Below are 24281 nucleotides of genomic sequence, written 5' to 3'. Positions count from 1 at the left end.
GTTCTTGACCACTGCCCATAAATGCTTGGACTTAATTAAGGCAGCTAAAGGTGGTATTCCTTTTCCCTAAAGTACTCTAAAAACATTCAGATCAATAAGAATGCACTAGAGTAAAGGCTCTTTAATTTGGTATGTTCAGGACCACCGGGGCATACGCAGGGAGAGAAATTGGGAAGGTGTGTAATAACTCTCATTCACCACCTCCCAAAATCCTAAAAAATCTATTTGCCCACCAACAAAAGGAAAGAATTTCAAAGCAAACAGCTAATAAAGTTGCTCTATCACCAACCCACCCTTAAAATAAAATTCGGTGTACGCTCCTTGGGATCACTGCTGAGACAGAATTGCAATTTTGCCAGATTATAAACGTTAAAAATGTTTTAGTAGAAATATTGAAAAAACATTATTATACAAAAAAACAATACATATTTAAAACAATCTGTAGCAATATGTTACATTGCAAGAAAACACTGAGAAGAGAGAAAAAAAGGGGGCAGCGCAATGATCCGAACGACAGTCAAAGTCACCAAGCACCAGAATCCTCCTGAACAATTCCTCACACACAGTGATGGATTAAAAAATGTGCCAAACCAAAGAATGGCGAATTAAAGAGCACCAACTGTACATGTATATTAATAAAAATGTAAAGGTCAGTTCATTCAAAATCCTAAATCTCCAAAAGTACTTCACAGAATGCTTTGAAATTTTGATATAACATTACATTTAAATAAATGCATGTTTTTATACACATGTTTCTCACCTGTGACAGGTAAAAAGATAGATAAAAAATATAGATAGGTTAAACATTGATTTTTTATATTTTATTTGCAATAGTAACAGACATAGAGATATAAATAAATATAGGCATACAGAGAAAGATAGAGAGATATAGTGAGATATACATATAGAGATAAAGATATATCTGTGTGTGTGTGTATGTATGTGTATGTGTGTGTTATGTGTGTGTTATGTATATGTTTGTATATAGATAGATAGGGATACAGAGATATACACAGAGAGAGATGATTTGTATATGTATACTTACTTCAAACAAATTACAAAAAAAATATGATTGAGGCATGCCAGGCATTAGCTAATTGCCTAATTAATTAAACAGTGGTGAACATGTGACTCACGCATAGTCGGGTAGAGGGAAGACGGTGGCAGCTGGCCTCCCGGGAGCTGGAACCCCGGTGCTGTGGCGGGCTGCCGCGGGTAGGCGAGGCCCGGCTGGGGGGAGGGCTGAGGGGAGGGATGGGGAGAGGGCTGTGGGTAGGCAAGGCCCGGCTGAGGGGAGGGATGGGGGTAGGGCCGCGGGTAGGCGAGGCCCGGCTGGGGAGAGGGCTGTGGGGAGGGATGGGGAGAGGGCTGTGGGTAGGGGAGGCCCGGCTGGGGCTGACCCGGGGCCCCGAAAGGCTGCAGCAGTGGGACTTGCGACGGGTCGCCGGGTTGCTGCGGGCTGCCCCAGCCCGGACTGGCCACCGTCTGAGTGGGAACGCCGTTCCCCTCGGACTTGCCATCCCATCCGGTCACAATGGGGGCGGTTGGCGGCCTCACCCCAGCCTCATGGAAGGCTACCAGCGGGACCGTGCCTACGATGATGGGGGTCGTCACTTCGAGGTCGTTGTGTAGTCCGGAGATCACTGCTATCACCTACATTAAATAAGTTTTATATTCATTTATTTACAAGAAAAATGTTCTAAAAATTGTCAGCCTGGCTCATTGACTACATACAGTCATCCAGCAAGTAAAAATAAATGAACTGCACCATCATGCCTAAGCCAAATGACTTATATTGTAACTGTTTTCTACGGTCTGTGACAGGTTCTGTGTTACCATAAAATGATACATATTTAATAAGTAAAATAAAAAATATAAACAGAAAGGGTTGAAATGATTAAATTAATACCCCAAAAGTGTATATTAAAGTAATAATAAAGTAACAGTAAAGAATAATTTGAAAGATAGTTATTAATATCAAAACTGCCTGCCTTGAAAATGTTAATTTACAGAAAATATGACGTTTAGTAATGGAAAATTAAGATTTCAATAGGAATTACGAAATTACGTTGCAGTTAAAATGATGCACCAGATATGTAGACAAAAAGTTAGATAAAGTGACTAAAAACTATTGTGATACGGAACTGTCCACGAACCTGCAAGTCATAGTCCAGGTCGATGATGTTGCAGCCGGTGAGGTTTGACGGGGGCAACGGAGGCAGCTTGAACGCTTCGGACCACACTTTGGATCCCCCCTCCGCCACACTGTCAAGCTTCAACTCGTTCAGCGTGATCTTGTCCCTCTTCACCTCCCTCGAGGGGGACGACACGTGGAACTGAAGTTTCTGGCTCACGCACACAAGCATGTTCTAGACACTTGCAAACATGTAAAATATCTGCAGGGATCTGCTGATACTGTAAATACCTTAACTCAAATAGAATAATTTCATGATTCAACATTTACAAATAATAATTTTATTGAATTATTTGTATTTGTTTTAAATATATACAGAAAATAAATACGGTAATAGTTATTCCCAGACAATTAGGCAATGAAAAACAAGACTACAGAAGGCTCCAAAAAAACTTGGTACCAACCCAGAACTCAAATTTGAGTCGTGTCTGGTGATGAGATTGAACTTGTGACCCTCACACATCAGCATGACATCAGCGATCACAGCTTTCTGGATGGGGAAAAAAGGTTTCTCAACAAAATTTTTTCTTCATAATGCAAAATATTAACATCACCAGCTAAGACACAGTTTCCCAGTATCAAAAAGTATATTTTTAACCATTCCACTGCTTTGCCTTTTACAGAAAACCAACAGTCTGACAACACAACACATGCATCAGAACATATCTTCGTAATGTCATGCTTTCCTACAGTCTTGAGATCTACATATTAACACGTTTTATGTCAGTACCCTTGAACCTTAAATTAGCATTGGACTTAACAGGGAGTGTACAAATATCTGGTAAACCAATTACAAGACTCTTTCAAGAACTTTTAATATTTTTTTTGACGTGACAACTTCTAATAAATTGAACGCCGGCTGCACGCACGAAAAAGTGCCCCGTTACGCACATTGTCCCGTTACGCTGTGTCCCTTTACGCTCATTGTACGCTTGCGCCGCGTCTATCTCTCTCCCACTCGATTGGAACAACCATCGATTTGACTTTTTCGAGGCACATTAAACTTGAAACACTCCCATTTGTTTCCTACTTTTCCTATCATCATCCTATCCTTAACAGAATAACACAGATTGGAAGAAGTTAAATAGCAAACACATATAAAAGTTATAGTTAAAATAATCTCTTCGTTAAAGTAATAAACATATTTGAAGTAATGAGTGCAAATAAAAGTAAATTTATCAATTAAATTGTAGATTTCATTTCACTCCTCCTTTGTATCCATACAAAATAGTGATAATTCAATAAAAATTATTCAATTTTATTCATAAAAGTATGCAATCATTTCATCAATGTTTTGTTATGAGGTTGTCACGTTAAACTATCCTCCGTAAACGGACCTTCCAGACAAATATATATATATATATTTTTTTTTACAATTGATTACATCACAGTCATTATTTGTATATATAATTAGCAACACTAAACATAAATACTAACCAAAAAATTTTCAGAGATGATAATAATTTTTTTTACGTGGACAGACCCCAACTATAAAGTTTTGTGATTTCCATAACAGTTACAGTTTATTTTGTTACTTATTTGAAGAAACAAGATTTTATGGTTTTATTTTCTGACTGATTTTGTTTTTAAAACAAGAGATTTCTGTGAAATTGTTTTTTATTTTTTTATGAAATCTGTTTATTAAAAAAGATAGTATACTACTGAACAAATATGATACTTAAATGTTCCATGATATTAATTTATCCAAACCAGTGTGATTTTAACTGATACATGATTAGGGTTACCAGACACTGATAACAGAAAAGGAGGACATTCACCTCGCAAAAGGAGGACATTTCACTAAAAAGGAGGACAATATATATATTTTTTTAAACAAGCCATGAATTAATTACAATGGAGTACGATATTTTACAATGTTTTGGCATTTAATACAGTTTCAGTATAAAGAATCAAACAAACTACGCATATACAGCATATTAAAAACACGTGCTTCTGCATGTGCTGCTACCTGTCAAGCTGTCATAGAACTACTTACTAGTGGGGTGACTCTGTGGACAGCGCATTAGTGCGCACCGCGCGCTTTACTCAGAGTGTAACTGCAGGAATTATCTCACTTTATAAAAAAGCCGGACATTTTGGAGCATTAAGGAAAATCCGGCCGGACGCAAAATAATACATAAAAAGGAGGACATGTCCTCCTTTTGCCGGACGTCTGGTAACCCTATACATGATGCACTATTTTATTAAATTATTTGTAATACGCATGTCTAACATTTCAAAACAAATAAAATAATTTCTGGATTATATAAGTTTTTTAAGGTCCTAATGTAAAAATGAGTAACTTATAACAGTTGCAAGATTAAAAAAAAATTAAACTTTTTCCAGTTTTTTATTAAATGGTGGTAAAAATATCATGATAAATAAATTACTTTCATTGAATATAATATTTAACCAATTAGGTATTTGGCATCAGAATTCAGTTTTGATTGAAAATGCCAATTAGTTTCATGTTTTAATTTATTGCACTTCAGTGCCTTGTGGTGTATTTACTTGAATTTTGGTGTTACATGGTGTATTGTGACATGCTTTTCAGTGTTACTTTTGTTTTATCGCAATCACCAAATAATCTAGTTCTACTTGTTTGTGACCTTTGGACATCTTTTATAACATTGTGCAATACACCAATGCAAAAAAAGTGGACACTCACTTTCCTGAGCACGCAGTCAACGGAGTCTATGACAGTGTTGCTGTTGTTGTCCACCTCTATGATGAAGGGTATGTCCTGCCCGGGAACATAGCCACTTGCCGGCAGGGAGAGGACCAGGGAAATGGGTCCTGATTTGCAACACAGGCAGCACAGAAACTTCTCTGCCTCCAGCTTCACTGGGTTCTGCACAGAGCCATCAATGCTAAATAATTTTTAAAATAATAACAAAAAAAGCACATGTAACTCAGTACACGTGACAGAAGTGAAACTTCTTTATCAATTCAAACTTAGACTCGTAAGTATGTATATTGTAAGGGGTATATCTCTTTAGCCAAGTACCTATTCTCTGTCCTTTTCACATCAGAAATGTTTCACAACAATGTATCTCAAAAATTGCATTAAAATTCAGCCTTGAAATGTCCCTCCCATCGCGCCCAAAGAAGTTTCACTTCAAAAAGGCAATGAAAGTCCAATAACAAATAGAACCTACAAAAGAGTTCTTTACCCAACACCCATAGCTCTGAAATGAAACAAAGCTTAAACACTGATATTTGGCCACACACACAGCATCTCATCTTTAATTTGCAGTTTGTACTTCCAATCAGGATTTCTGCCACAAACACTGTCCTTGTTTCCATGTTTACTGTTGCCAGATATACGCCATAGAGCACAACAGTTTTAGACACATCTTTATAATGAAATGGAAATTTTTTTAAATGCATATGAAACATACTTTTAAAGGAAAATTTGGAATAGAAACTTTTGGAAATACATTTTCTTGTTTTATTTCATGAAGAGAATCAGCTGCTAATATTAAGTTTTTATTTCTAAGGAGACATAACTGCCAGATGCTACATTAGTTTCAACCCCTTTAGTCCAAAATTTTTTTAATGTTTTTTTTAAATTTTATATTAAAAAATTTGTCTTTGAGCATAGCACATACCGTGTTTTATCGCATAATCGTCACACCGTTATTTTAGGACATCAATATTTGGAGAAAAAAATTTCTCACATAAAAGTTTTTAGATTCTGAGCGCTTTGTGCAAGTAGTTTTCCAGTATAAACCAATATATTTTAAAGGTGAAATCTAATATTCATTCAGATAGTACCGCTTACTTATTTAATTAACAGAAATACATACAAAGTTGTCTGATGAGTAAATTTTCTTTTAAAGACATTTTAACGTTATAACCTTTAAGTTTTAGTCTTTACTGCCGCTGTGTACCACTTATAAAAATGTAACCAGCGCTAGTTGGCATCATTCATGTTTGGTTATGTTGATTCCGGTATAGAGCACGCGCATGTAGTCGAATATAGAAACAGATTGCTCATCGATTGCATGCAACACGCACGCTCTGTCTAGTGACGAGTTAACTACATTTGATAGCCCACGCTTTCTTGTGGTGTGTACTACGACGATAGTTAAGCGCTCCGACTCACATTTGCATCACAGTTTTGGTTTTTCCATTTAAAGTTGAACAAAAAAAGTTTTTGTTGCATAACATTAATTTTAATTGTTTGGCGTGCTTTTGTATACTCTACTTTTTAAATGAATTTACTTTCCTTGAACAGGTTATGTTTATATGAATAACTTTACCTAACAAAAAATTATTTTTTCACATAAACATTGCACCCCTACTTTTCAAACTTGATTTTAGTATTAAATGTGCGACGATTATGCGATAAAACACGGTAATTTAATTGACTGTCTTGTCATTGATAGTGACAGTCTGCAACAAATAGTTTCTACAGTGAAATAAAAATTGGTGTTTAAGATTGAATTATATTTTTCCTTTTAGAATGACTACAACTGTAATACTACAACCAACTAACACTATTATATGGTCTAAGAAAAATAAATAACTAGGAAAAGTTAAAAAATTAAAAATCTTTAAAAAAAAAATCATTAAAAATGATATACAAAATAAGATTTACAAGCCTGGTAGAATCAATCTGGAAACAGTGGGTGACATTTTCTCTGTGCTGCAATCCAAGCATCAGATGCACTATAGCATTAGGCGATACGGTGGTAGAACAAAGTTTCATAGCTGTAGATATGGCTAGTGTGTTGGTAACATGTAGTACTATTTCCAGGACCCTGATCACAATCCCTTGATTTAGTAAGATAAAATATTCAATTTCCTACCTTTTCTTTTTTGACCCAATGCCTGATACAAATTAAACAACAGCTGAGTCCGTGTTTTGTAGGCATAAAAGATGTTGGCCATGAAAATTGGGTACTACGCAGTCTCACCCATGCTCTACTATTAAATTCACTCTATGGAATTGTACACAAGTGAGGAAATGGATGTCAGCGGTCAGACCTGAAGGGTTCTGTGCATACTTAGACCTCCCAAAGGTCACGCTTGCATTCAGAAGGATCGAGATTCGTACTGAAATCCTGATTTGGTTATCCTAATTGTAATTTATCATGGTTTTCAAAAATCACTCCAGCAAAATGCTGAGAAGCTTCTTCGTTAAAAACATATCCCTATCCGTCCCTTGATTAGTATTGCCTCTATCCATCTCCAACAGTTCCTCACTGACAATAAAAACAAAAGCAAAATAAAGTATGGATTTAGGGATAAATTTTCCCTCGTACTTACACACATGATTCTATCAACTTTCATATAATTGCCTTGACTTAAATAAACACACACACACACGCGCGTGCACACACACACACACACACACACACACACACACACACACACACACTGTACACTGCAAAGAAGAAAACCTTGCAAAATACATTAAGCTAGTAGGTTCGTATTTCTGAGATTTATGAAAGGCTTTTAATTTTTTTTTTCTCACAGTGAAAATTTACTGAAATTCATTTACAACAAATATATTTTTTCCATGTTTATTAGAATGTCTCTTAAAAATTACAATTACATGAAAAAATGCATCAACTTAGTAAACAACTTTCTGAAAAACTAGAAGATACATTTTTAGTGTGTGTGCACAAGAACCACTTTTTCCCTTTTCAACTCTTCTGCCAGTCAATAACTACAGTAAAACTTGACAATTATGAAATCCAACTAATAATTAGCAAAAAAATAATAATGTATCACGTTAATATTGAATATAGAACATAGCAAAAAAAAAAATTACTTATCACATTAAACAACTGGAAAGTTAGTTAAATTCTAAATACCATAATAATAAGTTTTCATGTTTTAAATTCAAGTTTAATAATCCCAATATTCATAACAAAGTATGTCCATACAAGAATATCCCAGTTATAAATTTTAATAGTATCAACTGTAAGCATTGTAGAGCTTAACTGAAAATGCGCATACACCTATCCCTCACTTAGCACGTCTTCAGATTGCGCGGATTCATTTAGTGCAATTTGAATTTTACTGCCCATCTTGAATAGCACGTCTGTAAATTTCAGTTAGCACGAAATCTCTGCAGGAAAAAAAAAAAATTCCAGCACGACGCCATGAAGTCTGTTCCAACTTCTGATAACAGATGTGCCGTGGGATAGTTAGCCAAACAAGGGGGGAAAAGATGCGCATGCAGATCTGTCTACGCTATCGGCTGTTGTACAAACATCAGCTACGGCAAGTTAAATTGCAGCTATGGAGTGTAAAGGACCAAATGTGTTTACGTCAGCGCGTATGCCGCCGTGCCATACCGTTGTCGCCTGGCCATAGACTGGGTCGTGAACTCAAGTCTAGCCAGTGGCAGGGAATTCACTCAAATAAAAGCAACGTCTGTCCACTCAGCTGCCGGTAACTGTACGTGCTTGATCACTTATAATGCATCATGATCAAGTATTTGAGACAAAACTAGAAGTATTACGGTGCGCAGATTGTCACGAAGGCCATGCTTATGTTGGTCGCACTTTAGTTTTAAACAAGTCAACTGTGCGCACAATCTCACGAAATAAGGACTCTTACGAAAAGTTTATGTAAGTCTGATGCTGTTGCTTGTACTAGCTGGAATATATTTGACATTAGATACCGGAACAGAAATAAACAGATGATTAACATGGAAAAGGTTGTTATATGAATGTTTCAATGAAAAAAATAATCATTGGCCTGACAGGATTGGTGTGAACCAGGTGGTGACACGCGAATATGCACTTTAATTTTTGAAAAATTAAAATGTAATCATCCTGACAGTAATATCGGTGTCACTGTCAGTAAAGTATTGTTTGTAAAATAATGTGACGTGAGTTGGTCACGCTCAGGCGGGCAAGTCAGCCAGTCGACTGACGATAAAGTACATAACCAGGTATCTCCCGTTACGCGGTGTCGTATTTGTCCAACAAAGTGCGATGGGAGGCAATATATGGTGTGACTATTTATAGTTGAGTGTAATTTAATTTATATTAAGCAAAGTATATTATCCTAAACAATTTTGGAACACATTAAAAAATAAGCCTTGCTATTTAACTAATGCTTCAGATTACGCGATTTCGAATAACATGAGCATTTTTTGGAATGAATTAGTCGTGCTAAGTGAGGGATAGATGTACTGAAAATTTGTAAGCCAAACTAGGCTAGTTTACCTTCAATTTCATGTATAATTTGTTGTGAATAGTCTAAATTAAACCGTTATAATACAGAATTGAAACTGGGACATTTTTATGGATCTCCTGTACAATTGCAGTTATGTTACATTGTCAAACTAAACAAAAAGTGAATAAAAATAGAAATTTCACTCTTATAACGTATAACACTATATACCAAAATGACCGACTATTATTCTTCGTTTGCCTTCTAAATATGTTCTGAATATATCTTTGAGGCTAGTTTAAACTTCTGAGACTAAAATGGATTCTGCATATCGAAATGGAATGTACATACAATTCCAAAACTACGTGGATCTATCTATAGGGCGATGAACTGTTCTGCTAAACCGTAACCTGAACGACACACAGGCTACAGAGAGCAGCACAACGGCTTAAGCGACCCCGCTCCTCACCTTCGCAGTGGCGTGAGTGTTCAGGTCCAGAGGCGTGATCACTGTGAATGCAGCCTTCACCTCCTGGTCAAACTTCCACGGCCTGTCCAGGATCGCCTTGACGGTGTAGCGGATGAAACCAAACTCGCCTTCGAACGAGGGCGGCAGGTTGGGAGGAAGATGAGTAACGAAGGGGTAAGTGTTTTCACCTTCCGGGATGATAGTCTCCCCAGCTAAGGTTTACAAACAAAAATAACACCATGTTCACCTTCCAGTATAACAGTCTTGCCCCTATGATTAAAAAAAAAACGAACGGAAAAAAGAAAAGCATTTTAAAATAATATTTCAAATTACAGTGTAAACTCTATATAACGACACTTAAGGGACTGAGAATTTTTCGGCGTTATAGAGTGTGGTCGTGAAATGGAGAGAAATAAAAGATATAATTTTACTATTCTATAATACATAATATGTATTTACTAATATAGTACACATTTTACACACTAACATTAATATTCATACAAATAACACTTATTGCGTATAGTTTGTTATTTTTTCTTTGTTTTTCCATATTGTAGACATGGTAGAGCGGCTAAATCCAAAGCGTCTTCCAACATCAATGATCTTTTCTCCCGCCTCTATTGAGCGTATTAATAAAACTTTCTCGTCAATACACAAAGATTTTCATTTACTCGCCATGTTTACAGTTCGAAAGTCTGTAAGCAACTGCGATAATGATAACGTGTAACAACTTGACAAATTTTAGTGACCGAGGTAAACATATGCAAATTCATCATACAAAAACAAAAGACAAAATTTCTTTGAATCTCCGGTACGTCAGTCGAAGTAAATACGTGCTAGATAATACAACAAAACAGCAAACAAAAGAACGTACACAGCTGCAGTTTTTATCAACTTCGGCAACTTAGAAAGTACTGCTTAATGATTTATAATGCCGTATTTTTGTCGTTAAATAGAGTGAGCGTGATGCTATATAGTGTGTATTATTGTATAGAAAACAAGGTAAACCAACCAAAGTCAAGCAAATTCGACGTTTTAAGGAGTTTGTCGTTAAATCGAGTGACGTTATAAAGAGTTTACACGGTTTATTACCAAGAGCTTTAATGCTCCAATTAACATACCAATCAGATGTATGTAATAGCCATTTTTCAGAAAAATTACAAACAAACAAAAATTTATTCATATCTTAAGTAATAAATAGTCAAGATTTTATGGTTCCATCTTTAGGCCAAATTTGTTTCTAAAACAGGAGATATCGGTGTTATTGTTTTTCTTTATGAACTCTGTTTGTTTATAAAGACAGCACCTTTTTTAACAATCACGACACTTACTTGTTCAATAATACTTACTTTACCAAAACAGTGTCATTTTGACTGATCAAATGATGCACTTTTACAAGTATAATAATAATTTGTAATAAGCATGTCAACAAACTGGAACAATTCAAATGAATAAGCAAGTATATATGTGTGTTTGAATAAAAATTAGTTGCTAATAACAGAGTTGCAATATAAAAAAAACACAAATATTTCCAATATATTTAGTACTTAAATTTTGGCACTAACTCCATGCTAAAAAGTTTACTTTCATTGAATTTAATACATTAAAATATTATTTTTTTGTAATCTGACTTGAGGTTTGATTAAATATACTAATTAATTTCATTATTTTTGTTGCATTTCAGTGTTATATTGTGCACTGATGTGCTTTTTGGTTTTTTTTTTTTTTATTGAAATTCACCATATAATCGTAACCCTAGTAAGAAATTTAGTTTGTCCCTATAGTAGTATTGTTGGTAGATATTTACGTGTAGTTAATCATTCTAGTTATAAGTAACACAGTAGTGCGCAGAAACAGTTGAATTTTGAGACAGCATAAACTCTGCATGTTCAGCACCAGAACATGAGCAATCTATGAAATATGTGTAATTAAAATTACATGGAGGTAACACTTGCAGGATTTACAATGGTTTTACATCCACCAAATTTACATTTCAGATCTCAATCATTATGATAAAACAAGTTAGTAACTTATTTTTAAACCATAAAATGACTTCAATAAATAAATATAACTACTTTCATGTATATTATCACCATTAAATAATACTACATACACTTAAAGTACCATCAAATATACTTAGTTATTTTGTAAACCACTATCAAGAACCTATAGTAAGTCTGCTTTTAAACCCTGCCAAACCATTATAATGAGAAGTTATGATAAATATATCACTTTTTGCAAAGATATTGTACCTTGCCTGCTACGAAAGAAATTTTTTCATGATCGTGTTTTCTTTTTAATAACTTTAACAATATACTGTAATTGCACAATAAATATAATTTAAAGATCTTCATTAGGAGTGTTAAGAATAATGTGCGTGTTCTTTGACAGCTCATATTCATTTTGATACTTAACACATTAAAGTACTACAAAGTTTACAATGTAGTGTTTAAATCATTATAAGCATTGAATATAATAGCTAATATACCTACCAATTAACAATATGGATACAATTTTAAAACATACATTATTTAAACAGTGCTATTTATTTTATGAAGCACCTACAAACCTTAATTCTAGATTTACCTGTAATATTCTTACTGATCAAAAAACAATTAAAATTACTTTAAAAGCTTAGGTTCAAATTAGAAGAGCCATCAAATTATTTTGTACATTAATAAAAAATACGTATACATACTGCCACCACCAAGGAGATTAAACTTGTTCTCAAAGTACTGCTCCTGCCCAGTGTATTCGACAGTGACATTGCTTGATGTTCCATCGTCGTTCTTCCGTGATTCAGAGGCCTGCCACTTTACCTCAGCTTCACCCTTAAACCGGATCACTATTCCTGCAATGAAGTGAGAGCAATTCAGACTTGCATATGGTATGCTCAGGAACTGCATAATCACACTACCTATGTCGTAACAAGGAAATACGGAAGCTATCAGTACATGCGTTAGTCATACTTCCTCTTCTGGGGCTCGTTATTAAAACTTGGACAGGACAAGTGCGTCAACGGAATGCCCAAGGATGAAAGTGATTGTGCCAATGAAATAACTTTTCTTTGCTTACCAAAACTAGGTCCTTCCTTACCATAAATAAATTTTATCCTGCTGTAATTAGATATAATAATGTAATTTGGCATTAAGAAAGACTAATTTCATTATTATCAACCTTGTTCAGTAAAAAACAAGTATAATATTTGGTGTAGTGACCATTATTGTTTGACAGAGGGGTGTTAAACAATACACCTAATTAAAAGTATTTATTTCACAGCCAATGTATAATTTATGTCTACAGTTACAAAGTGTACCTTTATTAAGGACGTTGTCTTTAAGAACATTATCTTTAGTTTGTGTACCATATTTACAGTCTCTCTAATCTCACAAAAATCTGTATCATTATTTCTGTTAATTGGAAATTCATTGTCACCTAGTAGTGTTTGAGCACCAAACTAAGGCAGTAGTGTTAATAAAGAGTTTTGTTCTTTTATCTGCACAGAAAATCCCAAAGAAATAACTTGTCATGATAGAATCTCCACATTCAAACGAATAAATTGTGCTACAGATGATGGCAGCATGCCTCTAATTACCTTCAAGTTTCACATGCAACCCATGTCTAGTAAAAAATTTCCTAATCATTATACCAGCATCAATTATGTTAACAATCCTTGTCAACAGAAATGGTTCCATGTGATCAACCAATGGCAATCTTTCTCTATCTAGTTGAGGCATAAATAAATTCACAAGTGTAGGTTTAATTTTCTGAACTGATTAAACTTACTTGTGCTGAGTAACTAAGTTAGAATTAAAATAAAATAATAAATGCAAGCTAGTCTTGTAGAACTCGCCAGAGATTTGTAAACATCTAACCTCAATAAAGAGCAAATTCATGTGTTCTCATGTTGCAAATGAACTTATAATATGCATCACTTGCGTTATTGCATTTCTTGCGTAGTTTATTAACTGGGCCTTAGAAAAACCACACAGCAATGCATCGCGCTGCTCAATGCCAAGCATGTTAAATATTTGCTTTTCAAGTACACACATTCTCCATCTGCCACTAGCAATGATTATAACTTTAAAATGTTTCTGTGATCACAGCCACATGCTCAGACAAATATTAAAATAGTTGTTTCTTTCACATGAAGTAAATTTTATATAAAAAAAATATGTTTCATGACAGGCATCGGAACATAGTAGGTACTTGTCTTAAAATGTACAACAGATACCTGAAACATTTAAGCAAGAATTAAATAATAGAACAATCTAGTCGGTTACAAGACAGATTAAATAGTTGAATTAGAACAAAGTATTATAAATCTTACAAGTAATAAAGCATAACAGTATGCCACAATGCACAAAAAGTTTGATGCAGAAAATATCCTGTGCAAGGATATACAGACAAATGTGCTATGATTAATATAAATATACAATTTTACATAAACGTTCAAATGATTACGCAATACTGGCACAATATAATGCTGTCGTAAAAATTCAATCACAACTCTTAACATAGAGATTCAAGGATTACAAATTAAACAGCAAGATTACAAATTTTAGTACTGAGATTACACGGCACGATCCCAAGGGAAAGATGTGTGGTTTTCATCCCAGAATTCGCAATTAGGCAGAGTTACAGAGCGGCAGGCCCACACAAGTACAAGTTAAACAGGGACTAGCAATCCAACACTGCCCTGACGTACTCACACACAGCCCACAACACACGATGCCAAAATAGCAGATTGAAATACAAAATGCCTAAACTTCAAACCGAGCATTAGCAAATTCATTTCTGGACAGTGCATCGCGGACTTTAACAAGCAGTTAATCATTTGCTCAATGTAATATGACCACTGAAAATTAAAAGCACGGAGGGAGCAGACAAGGGGCAACAAGCCACGATGTCAAGTATTACAGAAATACATACTAACATTAACATAAAAAATTGAAAATACAAACAAATCTGACCGGCGAATGAGACACTGCACACTTAGCACGAATTACTTAATCACATAGGCTCCATCACATAGGCTCCATCAAAATGCAGCAGAGACAAACATAATTTTAAAGAAAGCAGCTGAAAACACTTATTTATTGGTGCACTGGCATTTAGCATTAACTTTAACAGAGTAGCTATCTTACACCTGAACACAAAAACGTATAGTTACATATAAACTCGTGATTCATGCTAAGCACTGCTCTCGTCGCACAAACGAAACAATATGCAAAAACAACTAAGTCGAATCTACATCGCAAGGACTCAATTGCAAAAGCCGAAGCGTAAGACACACACTTTGGCGCTCGTGCAGGGACCGATGAATTTCAAAAATCTGATGCAACTTATAATTATTATTATAAGTAATAAAGAATAATTAAAATATACAAATGTGGTATCATAAAATATACTAAAATGAGAGATTTTGCTACAATAGAATAGAACTTTATGATATCCTGTACGTTAATATCATATTTAAAAATGAATTATAAAAAGTGGTATTCCAAAATATACTAAACAGGGCTGGATTATAGCATAATATCTATACCTAAATATATACATAAAAATACAAGAGATTGATAAACTGTCAGTGTTTGACCGATCATCACGAAAGTTAGCACATAAAAGTTTTTTTTATGGAGAAAGTTACTACGGTATCAATTTTTTTTATAACTTCACTAGATGGCACTGCAGCGCATCAACTTCTACACCGTTAACCAATCGCCATGGGTCAATAAATTTTTATAAAGAAAATCATAGGTCATAGACACAGTGAGTGTGCTTAATTTCTCTATGTCCACCACACAGTTATATATAGTAAGGTTTGGCAACTTCGTATCTTTCTCCTTGGTGAGACCTGTCTGCTTAGTAGAGCACGCAGCAGCTAGCAAACTAAAGGTGATAATAAAAGTTTAGTTTTCAACTTCGTCAATAGATGGCATTACCATTAATTTTAAATGTGCGTCTGCCAAATTTTGTCTTGGGGTTTTCTATAATCTCAATATTTTCTTTTCGGGTATATTTTTTATCTCTTTCTCTAACAATTACTTTGCATGTGTTTTGAATTAAGCTGATTGATATTTATTGATCCAGATAATAAATAATTTAATCATTGATTACCTACACAGGTCTGCGATGAAAAAGTTTTTTAAATAAATTTATCACAAACATGTAGATGTTGGTCTGTATATAGCAAATATAAACTTTGTTTTAACGTATCACGTCACATTCTTTTTGCATAGAGATAAATATATAATAGTTCGTTAGATCGGTAAGTTCTTTTTTTTTTTTTTTACAAAATTGATTCCATGATCTATTTTCTATTCTATACTCTATGACAGACCATCCTATAGTCTATTGTTACTAACTTACCAACCAGTGAGAAAAATTAAAAAAAAAAGTTTTATGTAGTCTATTACTAATCATAGTGGTTTAAACTGCAAAAAAAAGTGTAATAAAAGTATGTTTTATTAAATCTGTAACTATGGCTCCTCGGAGTTGCAAAAACAATCCAAATAAATTTTGCTATATTTGCGGACAATATAGCTACAATAGTTAAGCAAAAATTAAAAATAACAGACTTGAATGTCCTTTTGCATATCAGCAATAAATTTGCATCGATACCTATAGCTAATTCAGTTTATCTTAAAGAAACTTAGGTAAATATTTACTTGGGCGGTATTTCCGAAAAAAAATGTTAAAAATCCGAAAATATCTTTATTTTATGCTCTTCAACTTCCTCTTTTCATTAAAATTGGCGGAGATTAGAAATTCCAAATACTTTAGGAGATATCGAATTTTTAAATTTCAGCACAAAACCAGCGCATTCCTGTGGCGTGTGTGCACCAATGTTTCTTGTTTACGTACGAGTATCTATTTTTTTATTGGATAATGATGTCACGTGATTGTTCGTGATAGGCCAGAATTCAAATGAACTAATACGTGATTATTTAGTTCAATTATTGTTTAAAACGGTGTTTAATTACCGCCTCCAACTTAGGTGAGTTTTTAACGTTTCTAATTTTAAAGTCTTATTTGTTATTTTGATATTGTTGCGCAAGTAATAAGTAACAAAAAAATTTACGTGAGTTGTTACTGTACATCCTTTGTTACGGGTTTGTTAGGTAAGGTCAGTTACATTATAAATAATTTAAAACTAAAGAATAATTAAAATTAATTCACATGATTTTTAATATCACCTTAGTTTGAAAGTATTTATAATGTAACTGACCTGACCTAACCGACCATTTTAGTTTACTGTTCACCCTCTGTCCGGGTTTGTTTGGTCAGGTCAGTTACATTATAAATATTTTAAAACTAAACAGCCATTAAAATTAATTCACAAAATAATTTTTAATGTCAGCTTAGTTTGAAAGTATTAATAATGTAACTGACCTGACCTAATCAACCATTTTATTAATTACGCATTCACGATTCACGTATTCACGAACACACGGCAAAATAACAAAAATGGCGTCGCTCGAATGGTTCCACAGGTCTTGTATTGCAAAATTAAAAAATTTGATATCTCCTAAAGTATTTGGAATTTCTTATCTCTGCCGCTTTTAATGAAAAGAGGAAGTTGAAGAGCATATGATAAAGGTATTTTCGGATTTTTAACATTTATTTTCGCAAATACCGCTCAACTACATATGATGAAATTTAAAAATTCGATATCTCCTAAAGTATTTGGAATTTCTTATTTCCGCCACTTTTAATGAAAAGAGGAAGTTGAAGAGCATAAAATAAAGGTATTTTCGGATTTTTAACATTTTTTTTCGGAAATACCGCCCAAGTAAATATTTACCGAAAATTACAAAAACTTGAAAAATGTTTTGGAGAAAAAAAAATACACCGAACACAAATGGTTAGTTTGTGGTGACTTAAAAATCATATGCATGCTTCTTGGTCAACAGCAAGGCTAGACAAAATTCCCTTGTTATATTTGTGAATGGGACAGTAGAGCAAGAAATTTACATTGGAAAAAAACTGATTGGAAAATTAGAATGGAATTGAAAGTTGGAGTAAAAAATGTCACCAATCCGAGCTTGATGGATCCCAAAAAAAATATTGCTTCCACCACTTCACATCAAACTTGGTTTGATCAAACAGTTCGTAAAGGCATTACCGCAAGATGGAAATACTTTCAAGTATCTTTGTTCATGTTTCCCTAGCTTATCTGATGCGAAGTTGAGAGAGGGAATATTTACGGGACCTGATATCAGGAAACTGATTAGGGATACAGAATTTGAAAAAGTGATGACAACTTTGGAACGAAATGTCTGGCATGGCTTTAAAAATGTCGTATCTAAGTTTCTAGGCAACACAAAAGATCCTGCGTATAAAAATATTGTCCAGGAAATGTCAAACGCCAATAAAAATTTAGGCTGTAATATAAGTCTGAAAATTCATTTTTTGAAGTCTCACATTGATTGTTTCCCAAAAAATCTAGGCGACTACAGTGAAGAACAAGGTGAATGGTTTCATCAGGACATAAAAGAAGATATCAAGGCCGTTGCGATGTTAATATGATGGTGGACTATTGCTGGATGATACACAGAGATGAAATAAAAAAATCATAAACGAAAACCAACAAAACGCAGTTTTTTTCCAAAAAGAAAACATTATTAATTGTTTTCTTTATGTATACCTTAATGTTGTATTTTAATAGCTATAGACTCAATAAAACTTTATAAAATATTCTAAAATGATTCTCATTCATTTTATTAAATTTTTGTTTTGTTCTTTTTTATATTCAAATACTATGTCATCTAAATCTGATAAATGTGACGTGGTATATATCATATGAATACCCTTTTCTATTACTTTTAAAACAATTAAAACAAATATTAACCATTTAACAAAAAAACTTTTCAAAAAAATTTTTGCAGACCTGTGTTACCTATATAAAGTCATTGTTTCCGCACTATCATTTTGCTTTAAGGCGATTGGTGCACGGTAAAAAACGGTCACAGGCCCGAAAGCAATGAATTTTGTATCATATGATCATTAAAGAGTCTAGATGCCTATGTGGGTGACTGTTACTATGTAGGGAGGTCAGGAGCTTAGTTCCAGCTCGTCAGTGGCGAGATGGCCTTCATACGGGAAGGGTGTTGCTGGTGGTCGCTCTGCGGCCTGCCATCTAGGACAGGGTGTCTACCAAACTGAGCTAGCAAAATTCCTGTACAATTTCTGTACATTCCTGTACACTTCTGAGAAAATTCCTGTACAAAAGTTTTGCACTTTACTAACATAACAGAAACTAAATTATAGTAATTTCTAAGTTTCAAAAATTTAATTTGCAAAGATATTCAGAAGATTTACAAAAATAAAGATGATTAAACAAAATTTACAAACATATGCAAGCATACATACACATGCCTGAACACTTGGTCTTAAAAGGTTTATTTGAAAACCTGTCCGTGGTAACAACCCTTTTAGTAACGTATCCTGATAAAGTTCAGCTGTATACCTTATAACACTTCTGCCTCAACACTGTGACATTTATACAAACAATATAAACACACTACACGACACTATTTTCAAAACAAATTATGATAAAAACATAAGTGACCTTGTAATATTTTATACATTACACCATTGATAACACAAAAATACAATTTTTATGAAAAGTTAAATTCTAGCCTTCAATTTTTTGTAAATGACTAAATTATTTCACAGGTCCACAATAGTCCGAAAACTCGATTTCAATTCTAAGTAAGTTATGGTACTTATTTCTGCAGCTCCTTAACACGTTCGTTGATGATGGACACTTCTCGTTCAGCATCCTCAATCAACTTCCTTTTCTTCTCCTTAAGCTCTCGAAGCTCAGCAGCAGCACGTTTATTTGCCTCCGAAAGTTTCATAGCATCTGCGTTCGCTTGTCGTTGTTCATTGAGTGCTTCTGTATACCTGCAATGCGCATTTCTTACTGAAAGAATCATGGGTTTTGTAATGTCAAGTTTCATCAATCCACCCTCATAGGTTACATGGTCATAAATACGACGCTGTGCAATGACAGACGTTTCTTTCATATTTTCTACTAAAATCTCTTTATTTACAGAAAATCCACGCTCTAAGGGTGCATTCCCATGTGATACGGTTAGGAGAAGTTTAACTACTGGAACGAGGTTTTCATACTCCTTTTTACCATCTATCAACTTCATCCAGAACGCGTCCAGTCGAGTCTCGGATCGTGAATATGTCTTCAGATCTTCCATTACAAGTGGTTGTGAACACAGAACCTTGTACTCACGGTCAGCCCTTTCTATTGTGGTAGCAGAAAAAAGATTTGCTTTAAGAACAATTTCAAGAGCAGATGTAAGTTGTTTGCAAGCATCAGCATTTGTAGACATGTGGCACGGGTTCAGACAATTTAATGCTTTGGTCAAAGGATATTTCAGAGGAGACTTTTGCATTAGTTTTACTACAAAATGCTGTAGAGCAGTGCGACAATCTTTACGAAAGAGTAAAATATCTTTTTCGGAGACGTTCTTGCACTTTCCCAAAGCTAACCTTGTCCCATAACCAAGGTCAACATTTTTAATGTCTTTAAGACAGATAAATGAATTGCTCTCATTTTGCTTCAAAACGTCTATTTTTTGAAGAGAAGTACTCTCAAGAACATTCTTCTTGACAATTTTCGTCATAGCATGCTTCACTAAAACTGTTAAAGCATCATAGAGGAATGGTGCCATTGGAGCATCACATTGGAATTCCTTTAAGAATTCCTCCACATTTTCAGCCAGTCCCTCAAAAAAAGCTATTTTAGCTGTAAGAAGATTATCTTTAATTGCCTTTGAAACTGTTGAAAAACTACGGCATGTTGGTTCCTTGGCTGTGCCTTTAACTGAACTTATGTATTTGTCAACATGTGGCAACATTTCCCTAGCTCTTTTTGCTACTCTTCCATTCTCAACCCAGCGGATTGAGCATACCTTCAGAGGAAACACATTAGATCCAGAGGCCTGTGTATAGTCGCCTCGTCGACCCGGAGCCTCTTTGAACAAATAGTATAAAGCTCTGAAGAACTCCATTATGTCCCAACAAGTCTTCTTGATACCAGTCTTAAATGCATTATGAACAGTGTGCAGTCCACAAGATCCAATGTCAAGAAATTGTGGAGCATCTGGAAAAGATCGGGTATCTTCAGCCAAAAGTTTCAATAATTTGAAATTTACATTAGGACCATCCATCGACAATTGAATGATCTTCAAAAAATCCAAATCTTCTAGGCCTGCTTTTATAGCTTTAAGAAGATCTTCAGCAGTGGTGTGATGCAGGAACACTGATGTTACATAACGAGAACATACTCTGTTTTGTGAAATGTCCCAGAATCTTGCAGACAAATCCATTTGTTGCTTTTGTGCTACTTTATTCATGCTTTCGTCAAAACCCAAGCTAAAAAAGTCACAACTGTTAATGCGAGTTTTAAGTTCACTATGGAAGTAAGGAGATAGACCATATACTATAACATAGGAAATCTTATCTTTTTGAAGTTGCATGCTGTTAGCAATATAATCGTCCGGAAACATTCTTTTGAAGAGGCTAACACTACTAGCAGCTCCTCTGAGGGAATCGTGGTTCATGACTGTTTGGAGGCACCACAATGTTTCAGCACGTGTGACTTCATCTCTTTTAAGATAACTACTTAAACCACGGTTGGTTGATACAGTATGCTGTTTTACTTGGTGCCCTACCTGTGAAACTTCACAACTGCTAGCAACAGTAGAGCCCAAACCTAATGAAGGGAGCTTCGATAGTGAAGACACAGAGGAAGCTTCAGCTACAGCATTTGCTACTGCAGTTGCCACATGAACTGAACCGGCTTTTGTAGTCCACGTGTCAAGAGAGGTGGACTTCTCAGAGCTACTTAATCTAAGTTTGTGTTTGTTACCACTTGAGTGACTGACAACAGCTGTTCTTCCCATGGACTCAACCGAGAAAATAGTTCTACAGACTGAACACCTGGCAGAATGATTGCTTCCATCGACTTCTTGCAGCCATGGAAATTCTTCCTTCCATTGTGGTTGAAATGAATTTCTTCCTCGAATACGCCTAGCCATTGAGGCAAGTATAAAGGAATCACGTATCTACAAAAACATAAAAATGAAAAAAGGGTAAATTTTGAAGACAGTTAACATTAGGAGTATTTATAAATGCAAGTAAAATAGGATATAAGAATTTATACAGGCCATATAATACTTTGTAAGACACTAATATTTAAAGTAGCTACACCCGCCCCTATAGTAATTTCATAATTGGTTAGTGAAAAACAGAGCGCTAGTCAAATATATTTTTTTTCCATAAGTGTGTTAGTCAATGAAAATAATTTGTTTTCCAATCATGCTTGCCTAACACCATTTTAATCAAGATACTATCGCGTATGTTATAATGGAGGAAATACATTTAACCTCCAGTATGCTTTAACAAAGCATAAACTAAACACTTTATATTATTATTTAGATTATTTAATCAGTTAACGTAATTCCCGACTGTTGTTTACTAGAACAATTTGTTTGTAACTAGCCACTAGAGAATCCTAATGACTGAAGTTAAACTAGCCCTGGAAGATTCTGGCTTTGCTCACCAGAGCAGCTGCTGACATGCCAAATGTAATACAAACAGTGGCTGAAAACTCGGTCATCGGAGATATTTCTACATAATGCAAACTATAGAAATATATCTGAAATATGCTTAAGACCATAAACTCTGAAAGACGCGAAAAGTTATTAAGGAAAGCAAAATAGCGTTTGTTTTTCATCACACTATTAATTCGTTGCATTGAATTAATCTTACGCGAATAACATTGCCATTAAACGGATACAATAAAATTTCACATAAATGAAAGAAGACAAAAGGGCGCTACTTCAAATTATGCTGTAAATAACAGACGTCGTTACTTAAAAACAGCAGAAATTGAACAACGTTACTCAAGGAGCGGGTGTAAACGAGATCAATAAATAATAATGATGGTACTCACGTTTCAAATCCGCTTCAAAAAACACGCAATATAAAACTAAGGCATCCTCAAAGAATAAAAAACGTACAATATTACGCAGTAAGCACTGATTAGGTAAACAACACACGCAACATAAAACTAAGGCATCCTTAAAGAGAAAAAAACGTAAATTATTACGTAGTAAGCACTGATTAGGTAAACACACGCAACATAAAACTAAGGCATCCTTAAAGAGAAAAAAAAGTAAATTATTACGCAGTAAGCCCTGATTAGGTAGGTAAACAACAAAGTGAATTACTAGAGACGTTGAAACTACTGACGAAATGAAAAACAGAGCGAGAGAAAATACAGTGTCGCCAGCAAATTCTTCTTAATATTCCCCTCACATCTCTGGACCGAAGTACGGATTGACGTGCATTAGAAGCTAAAGCAATTACGAGTCTCTAGTATGTTTTAGCTAAAATTATCAGTCCGTTCTTGGACTTCTGATCAAGCAACTGACATAAATCTTATTGGTCTGTGCGAAGGCTTCTGTATTGAGATATATTTAAAAGTGAAAACACTTTGAAAATTGCACGAGCAAAGAAAAAAAATTCCCGTACACTAAGCAAAAATCATGTACAATTCCCGTTTTTTTCCCGGGTTGTGAAACTCATGTACAATTCCCGAATTTCCCGAATTTCCCGGTCAGTAGACACCCTGCAGGAGGAATTAACAGAACCTCGAAGGTTTTATCTCCCTCTCCCTCTAACACACAGCCGATACGGTTCTATCGTGCCCGGAGGAGGGGAAGGGGTTAGCAGGTTTTCTCTTTCACTCATCTTTCGCCATGGAGAGGCGGAATGGATTATTTATTTGTTCGCAAGTGCGCACGTCATGTGGCTGAGAGCGCACATCTTCTCACTCAACTCACTCGTTCTCTCACACTATTTCAATAAATCTTTTCAAATCTTCAACATCAATACTTTAAACCATTGCGCTTCCTACGGATGAATTATATTTCATGCATGTGCCCGAATTCAGCTGCAAAAAAATAAAACTGGTAGTCAATTTTTTTCTTCAAAAACCTTCCGAAACACTGTGTGTTAAAAAACATTCTGAAAGCCCATTTTTCTAGATAAATGGAAATTCTAAATCACCTACGCAACAAGGAAACATTGTGCTTTAATATTATGTAAAGAAAACACCTCTTAGTTTTATAGTTATGTAAAGGTGGTGTGATATGTTTTAGATGTCGCACCATCTTATCATCCATGTAGAAGAGTTACCCGAAAAGCTAACAAGACTATTGCCATGGAAATTGAAATATGGTTAAGGAAATATTTTTCAAATGTTTGTAAACAGTAAACAACATATAAAAAATCTTATAACTGTAAAATTAAAATACAAACAACCCTATAGCAAATTTAATTTCAATATGAAAAAGTCTACAATAATGTTTACAAGAAACGAAATTGCAATAGCAATACAAAAATATCGCAATTTTGTTACATTGTTAACATATATATTATTTTTAATAA

General features: G+C 34.6%; 2 protein-coding genes across 2 annotated transcripts in view; both read right to left on the bottom strand.

Annotated features, from left to right (window-relative positions):
• The window catches only part of LOC134536880 (arrestin domain-containing protein 3-like), a 42198-nt gene that overhangs the window by 11700 nt on the left and 6217 nt on the right, over positions 1–24281 (bottom strand). Inside the window, exons 2-6 of the mRNA XM_063376941.1 lie at positions 12499–12651; positions 9801–10012; positions 4863–5045; positions 2157–2345; positions 1137–1653 (exon numbers count right to left, since the gene is read on the bottom strand). Of these exons, the coding sequence (XP_063233011.1) occupies positions 1137–1653; positions 2157–2345; positions 4863–5045; positions 9801–10012; positions 12499–12651 (1254 nt within the window). The remainder of the gene's footprint in view (positions 1–1136; positions 1654–2156; positions 2346–4862; positions 5046–9800; positions 10013–12498; positions 12652–24281) is intronic.
• Positions 19071–23492, bottom strand: LOC134536876 (uncharacterized). The gene is made up of 2 exons (XM_063376928.1): positions 22783–23492; positions 19071–21892 (listed from the first exon to the last, which is right to left on the bottom strand). The coding sequence occupies exon 2, from the start codon at positions 21863–21865 to the stop codon at positions 19532–19534; it is 2334 nt and encodes a 777-aa protein (XP_063232998.1). The 5' UTR covers positions 21866–21892; positions 22783–23492; the 3' UTR covers positions 19071–19531.

The sequence above is a fragment of the Bacillus rossius genome, chromosome 1 (genome assembly GCF_032445375.1).
Source record: "Bacillus rossius redtenbacheri isolate Brsri chromosome 1, Brsri_v3, whole genome shotgun sequence".
Lineage (NCBI taxonomy): Eukaryota > Metazoa > Arthropoda > Insecta > Phasmatodea > Bacillidae > Bacillus > Bacillus rossius.
This window is presented reverse-complemented; position numbering and strand designations above follow the sequence as displayed.

Coding starts and splice junctions, on each gene's coding strand:
- LOC134536876 (XM_063376928.1), bottom strand. CDS start 21,865: ATGGCTAGGCGTATTCGAGGAAGAAATTCATTTCAACCACAATGGAAG.